A 6,875-nucleotide genomic window follows, 5' to 3' on the forward strand; every position below is an offset into this window, starting at 1 on the left:
CTTTCCTTTATAGGTCATTGATGTCATGGGGCTGCCATCACATTTTCAGACCTCGGGAGTTTTCAAGTGCCCTGCCGAAGGAGTTTACAAGTTTCAGGTCTATTCACTGACTACCAGTGGCAAACGAATCTGGCTAGAGCTGTACAGAAATGAAGAATTGGTCGCATCGATGTATGGATACACTCCGGATAATTACGCCGCAGCAGGCAACGCTGTGATACTGTTTCTCACAGAAGGAGATGCGATTTTCGTCAAGACACGTGACCAATATGATGTAATGTTGTTCGGTACCCCCGATGAAATTTATACTACGTTCAGCGGCGTGCGAATGCCAAATAGCGGAGTGGCAGGTAGCAATTCCTCTAAAATTGAAATGATATGGCAAAGTGCTAAAGTTCTCAATACGTGTTACATTTATGTAATAATTGTTTGAATATGTCTGCCTCGAGGGATTCGAAATAGCTTATTGTTTGTGTATTTCCTCAGATATTGAGATATATTAATAGTTTATTGGATGTTGCTTTAGGTTCTCTCTGGGCTTTTGTATTTCGAGTATATATTTTTTGTTTTGTTAAATAGTTTCATCTCTTGACAGCGAGCTTGGAACATTGGAAAACTTTTTCTACTACTTAATTACTTCTTTTCTTTCTTTATCTATATATGATTACCGATTTTTTAAAAACATCTCTGTCACACAGTAATCTTTTTTTTAAATCTTATATGACAACTTATATTTTTATTTTATTACCAATTTGTTTATATTAAGAAACATCAGCCTTCATCAATAGAGTTAGAAAGTCTGACATTATAATTTGTTTTCTTTCAGCATCAAATGGATATAAGGACGACATCTCATTTTCTGCAACTTTGTCTGAAAACAAGGTCTTCCAACAAGGTTCCACCATCTTGTATAACAAAGTTTTACTGAATCGAGGCAATGGATATAATATTTATGGAGGAATTTTTACGGCCCCTGTCCATGGAATTTACATTTTCCATTTTTTCTCCCTGGCTGATAAAGACTCCGAAATATGGCAGGAATTATATCATAACAACGACTACGTGTGTGCACTTTATGGGCGTACACTCTCGGAGTTTGCAGCGGCCGGAAACACCGCCATTGTGCACCTGAGATCCGGGGATATTGTGCAGATAAAAGCCAGGCAGAACAATACAGTGTATGGGCAACAAGATCAGCTCTACAGTACATTCTCTGGTGCCCTAATAATCAGAGAGTCACCAAACATACCGCGTAAGTTGATTTGTTTAATAATAAAAGTGAAAAGAAAATATATAATATAGAAGACAAATCTTAAGTTTTTCAATATCCACAATTCTGTATTTGATCTTGTCTGGAATACTGAGTGACCTTCATATGGTAGTAAAGTCATCACTTTCTGCATATAATGAAGCTTGATGTTCTAACAATATTTTAATGGATTACAAATTAAAATGTGGTATTTCAAACGATTGCCTTAATGTTACAACTGATGTGGAGGGAAACTTAAATAGCACTACATATTCTTTCATACGTCTCCTTTTTGCAGTGAGTTCCAGGATGATTGCTTTCTCTGTCGGCCTATCAACAAGTACTGTAGTATCAGCAAACTCGAAGGTTATGTTTGACCAAATCTTCATAAATGTAAAACACACATATAACCAACGAACAGGAGATTTCACAGCTCCAAGAGATGGATTTTATGAGTTCAACGTGCATGCGCTGGGTCAGTCTGGGAGTCCAATTTGGCTTGAATTATTCCATAATTATAAGTAAGTTTCAATATTAGCTTTTTCTTAAAACAAGTAAGAAAATAACAGCAATGACGAATATTACATTGTTATAAGTTACTTGATTTTGACTTCATCATCATCGTTACTATTTCCATCATTGTCATCATCGTGGACAATGTTTATGTTGTCATCACACCACAATTGCTATCAGCATCAGCTGTAGCTGAAATATAAATTGATTTATCTGTATGTGACTACATATTTGTATTAAGAAACGCTACAGAGGAGATTTTACATAGTTAAATTAAGCAATGTTTTTGTATTAATATTTTCACCAGTTTTCTACCACTATGAAATAAAAGTTATACAGTTTCAGTTCCAGTTTTGTGGGATTATGCAATTTACCTTATATATACAGCGGCAGGGGGCAAAAGCACCAGCCGCTGAGAAATAGAAATAACCAAAGGCCTTGTAGGAAAATACTTTAACGCGGACTATGCTGAACCATACTAGTGTTTGAGTCTGTGTTTCCTAAACAAACATCGGTAGTTTGTATTTAATCGTGTACCATGTATATATCTTTGTGGAGATACTTTTGTATGCTTTTTAATGTCAAAACGACAATAAAACAGTAGGGGAGCATACCGTTTATATTGAGAAGTAAATTACCCCGAAACATTTTAGGCAAAATATTTTAGAGCTGGGTCAGCCCATCCAAACCATTTATTGACCATGTGTTTCTGTCCCATACTAAAAAATAGAAGTGACCAAACACAAGAATTTATTAATCGAGTTGATAGATCATTTTAGCATTTAAACCTGTTGATAGATAGTTACCAAACCGTAAACCAATATTTTTTTAACTGACGCTCCATTTTCTAATTGATAAATTAAATGCAGTAAATGAAAAATCATGTAATTTATGGAAGCCATCCATATTAAAAAGACGGATTAATAAAACTACTTGTGTCAAATCTATGGTTTTTCGTGCACTTAGATACCTGCTGGCGGTTTTGTTCAGAACATTTCTTTTTGCGAGCGATCAAATATTTTGTAAGATACTTCACACGTATTATCATAATGCATCTTAAATGTTTATCTGATATTACTCCTACTGCAATGCGTATGTTCATTAATAAAAGAATAGTGCGAACATCTGGGTCTATTATATTTAATTGATGAGCCATGACGTTTAATATTTAGGAACCTTAACTCATTTACTAATGAACTATGTTGCCAATGTGAATTATGATGTCTGAGGCAAGTTGACCCACTTACAGTTGTGTTTTTCATACTTACTATAATACTTACATTTCATTCTTGCCTCCTTTTATTATTTATGTGTATGTACGTATGCTAAGTTATACCATTCAGCCTTATGTCGTAGCTGTTTTCCTTATGTAATATGGATACACGCAACGTTGGCAATAGTTACCCATCCATTAATTACATTTTTCTTTTTTCGCTTCTGCTTCTATCATACTACATTTTATGCAATTATTACACTTTCTCGTGTGCTATCAAAAATATGCAAAATAATGTTTTCAAATATACCATTAAAAACTAACCATGCAACATAACATTATATGCAGCATACTAAAGCCATTCCTTTTCATACATCTGATTCATAATGAGATCAGTCACAATTTTCCTACATGCACTTACACGTTGCGTCCTCTATTGGCACTTACACGTTGCGTTCTCTATTGGCACTTACACGTTGCGTTCTCTATTGGCACTTACAGGTTGCGTTCTCGATTGGCACTTACACGTTGCGTCCTCTATTGGCACTTAAACGTTGCGTTCTCGATTGGCACTTACACGTTGCGTTCTCTATTGGCACTTACACGTTGCGTTCTCGATTGACACTTACACGTTGCGTTCTCTTTTGGCACTTACACGTTGCGTTCTCGATTGGCACTTACACGTTGCGTCCTCTATTGGCACTTTTTAAAGGACAAATCGGATTCTTGTATCAGTTAAAACTTAGTTTGGAGAGGTAATCCGTCTTGAAACTAGGGGTTACACAGAACAATAACGAACCACTTAACAATTAAAAGTTACAACAAATATTTATTTGAACGTTCTGTAACGTTTAGCTCTTAGAAAATTGTAATAAAGTTGCTACTTCGCATTCTGTACCATAAATACGACTATTTCATTTATTTCTTTTTCCTCCTTTATCAGGTATATAGTGTCTTTGTACAGTCTGGTTCCAGAAAGGTATGGATCCACAGGTAATTCTGCAGTCATCCGACTTTACTCTGGTGATGTTGTTTACGTCAAGACACGATACGATAGGAATTCAGCTTTGTACGGCGGTCCCAAGAACATATACTGCACGTTCTCTGGTTACCTTGTCTCGTCCACACCTTAAGGTATATCTATGGTTGGCTGACGAGATAAATATAAGTCTGTTTTGACATACTTTAATATATATTTTGAAATACCAATTGCATTAATTTCCTTGCAAATTTTGTGATATTTTTATAGCTTAGAAATATCAGTGTTTAAAACAAAAATGTTAGTACTCTAAACTTTGTCTCCTGTAAAGGAGATCTCTCTAGAATATTCTGAATTCAAATGACGTTACCTGAAAACATCACTTGGATATTATAACTGGAAGTTTCACATGCATGTACGAAAGAAAATAAAGATAAGAATATTTGTACATTTTTAGATTTGCTATTGCAGAGTAGCAACTAAAACTCTGCTGGAAGCTAACTATATATTAAAAATGAAGTGTCGTATATGTATATATATGCAGACAAATAAATCTTTTAATATTGTTCTTTCTCCTGGATAGTGTTGCTCAGAAAAATGGCACATGAGCTTTTAAACCAAATTATTGTCATCACATACATCTAAGACTAAAATATTTTCGCATTTGTCGGACGAACAAAATTGTTAGATTTTCTAACATTTGTATACATTTACATCTATCCTAATTTTGTGTCGTTGCCATATTTCCCACATCTTTAGCCATCCAATGCGGATGAGCTCGGATGTCACTCCACTCAACTTTTAAAGCCCCAATAACCAATGAACCAATTAAACAAAAGTGGCGGTATTAGGACAGAATTCAATATACTAATTATAGGATGGACAATATTAATATTTTAATATCATAGATAATATATTGTTGTTAATACTTCAACGCATAACGCGCATACATATATCTTAATTAAATTCAATGAAACGCATACTTACAATGTTTCACTTGAGGGCAGCCATTTCACTCTTAAGCATAAAAGGAATTCTCCTGTTAAATGCACAATGAAAATAATTCATATTTCGATAGCTTTGGTAGTATACATACATTTACTGACTTACACATAATATTATTTATATACATATTATTTCGTTATAAATCTATTAAGAAATAGATTAAATTTAGGACTTACACCAATAAAATGAAATTAATATGATATATGTACTGTATTTGTCATCCGGCATATCATCCCTTTATATTCACACATTTTATCACCCTTTATATCCCATCATCACTGCCTGGTTGTATTCAGAGTTTCCTTGCAAACAGGTATCGCATGTTTATTTGTATTAGAATTACAATAAACTTACTATTCAAAATCATATTTAATATCCTTTTAAAATGGAGCTTTTGATTTTCAAATAAATCAGCTTTCTAATTTTGTTTAAAAAAATAATTAAAAAAGAACTTTGCTTGAAACCTACTGAAAAAATATGTTACATTCACTATTATGTGAATATACCCTAAAACAACATAAGTGACTATATTCCTAATACATTTGCTGTCTATTCAATGTCCGGGATTTCACCTTCTTAAGCACGAATTAATTAAAGAATATATTCTTTTTACCGTTCACTTATCTAAACAGTCCAGTATTTAGTGCGAAAGTGTATTGGCACTTTGTATGTCCAATGAATAATTGAAATAACTAAATACTTTCCAATAATAAATGCACACAATTAAAAGACGGATTCATTCTCATATATTAAAATAGGAAAAAATAATTCAGCTACTCACTATCGTATGTAAAAAAACCAAGACGCAATAACATAATCAAGATGAGGGGCTATATTTCATTCTAACTTGCTTACAACGCCTGGTCCTTTAGCAGTCATTCAAGCAGGAATATGGTAGTCTGATTTTCCAAATATAACAAGAAGAAAGCCAATGACCTGAATTCAAATCACATCTAAGTCGTAAACAAGAACCTTCCAGGGTCGAAAGGCTACGTAAACATATTTACTCAAATTTAAATACAACCATGGATCTATGTAATGTTATTTGCAAGAGTCACCCCCTGCAATATACAATCTGAACAAAAGTGACACACACACAATATAGATGTACATAACACCTCCAAAGAGCGATTCTGACAATAAAGCTTACTTTTCCACATTAGTCAAACATACATACAACTAAATTGCATAGGAATGTGTCTTGTGAATGACACAAACATTATACAAAAAAATCAATATAGTGCGTCTGCAGTAACATTAACTTTTCCCTTAATGTCTCTAATTTTATTGCTGTATTCTGCAGTATTAAACTCTAACCCAACAATTCCTGAATTTTGTCTTACATTGTGTTAGTGAAAGAAACGGAATTGTGATCACTAATTACAACAATCGGATAAGGAGCGGAATTAATATACACTTCATAGTATTGCGAAATCCATGAAGCCAAACATTCATTCTCGATTGTGGAGTAATTTCTCTGGTGCATGTTTAATTTTTTTAGAACAATAGCACACTGTCTGTTCCACCCCATTTTATCTTTATGAATCAATACTCCACTAAACTCTACATCACTTGCATCAACAGTTATTTTAAATAATCGACAGGAGTCTGGAGCTGGAAAAAAAACTGGTGCACTCTTACGAATGGTCTTTAATGTATCCATAGCCTCCTGACATTTTTCAGACCAATAAAACTCTGTTTATAACTCAACAAAATGGTCTGCGATTTATCAATTATGGAATATAAGCCACAATTTTCGATAATATCCATCCATACCAAAAAAATCTATTCAGATTTTTTCTAATAATAATAATTATAATAACAATAATAATAATAATGAGGACTTTGTATAGCGTCTAAACTTTAGAAGCTCTAAGCGCTTTACAACATTAGACAACACCTATAACATAAAAAAC

At 33.6% G+C, this 6,875-nt stretch overlaps 1 protein-coding gene across 1 annotated transcript in view; it reads left to right on the forward strand.

The window, feature by feature from the left end:
- LOC149771246 (uncharacterized) overlaps positions 1-4,520 on the forward strand; it is a 33,395-nt gene extending 28,875 nt beyond the window's left edge. The window contains exons 3-6 of the mRNA XM_089948679.1: positions 14-350; positions 827-1,252; positions 1,548-1,770; positions 3,919-4,520. Coding sequence (XP_089804805.1) covers positions 14-350; positions 827-1,252; positions 1,548-1,770; positions 3,919-4,108 — 1,176 coding nt within the window. The 3' untranslated portion in view covers positions 4,109-4,520. The remainder of the gene's footprint in view (positions 1-13; positions 351-826; positions 1,253-1,547; positions 1,771-3,918) is intronic.
- The last annotated feature ends 2,355 nt before the right edge of the window (positions 4,521-6,875 follow it).

Source organism: Sinohyriopsis cumingii, unplaced genomic scaffold, assembly GCF_028554795.1.
Source record: "Sinohyriopsis cumingii isolate HCF-2022 unplaced genomic scaffold, ASM2855479v2 utg002017l, whole genome shotgun sequence".
NCBI lineage: Eukaryota > Metazoa > Mollusca > Bivalvia > Unionida > Unionidae > Sinohyriopsis > Sinohyriopsis cumingii.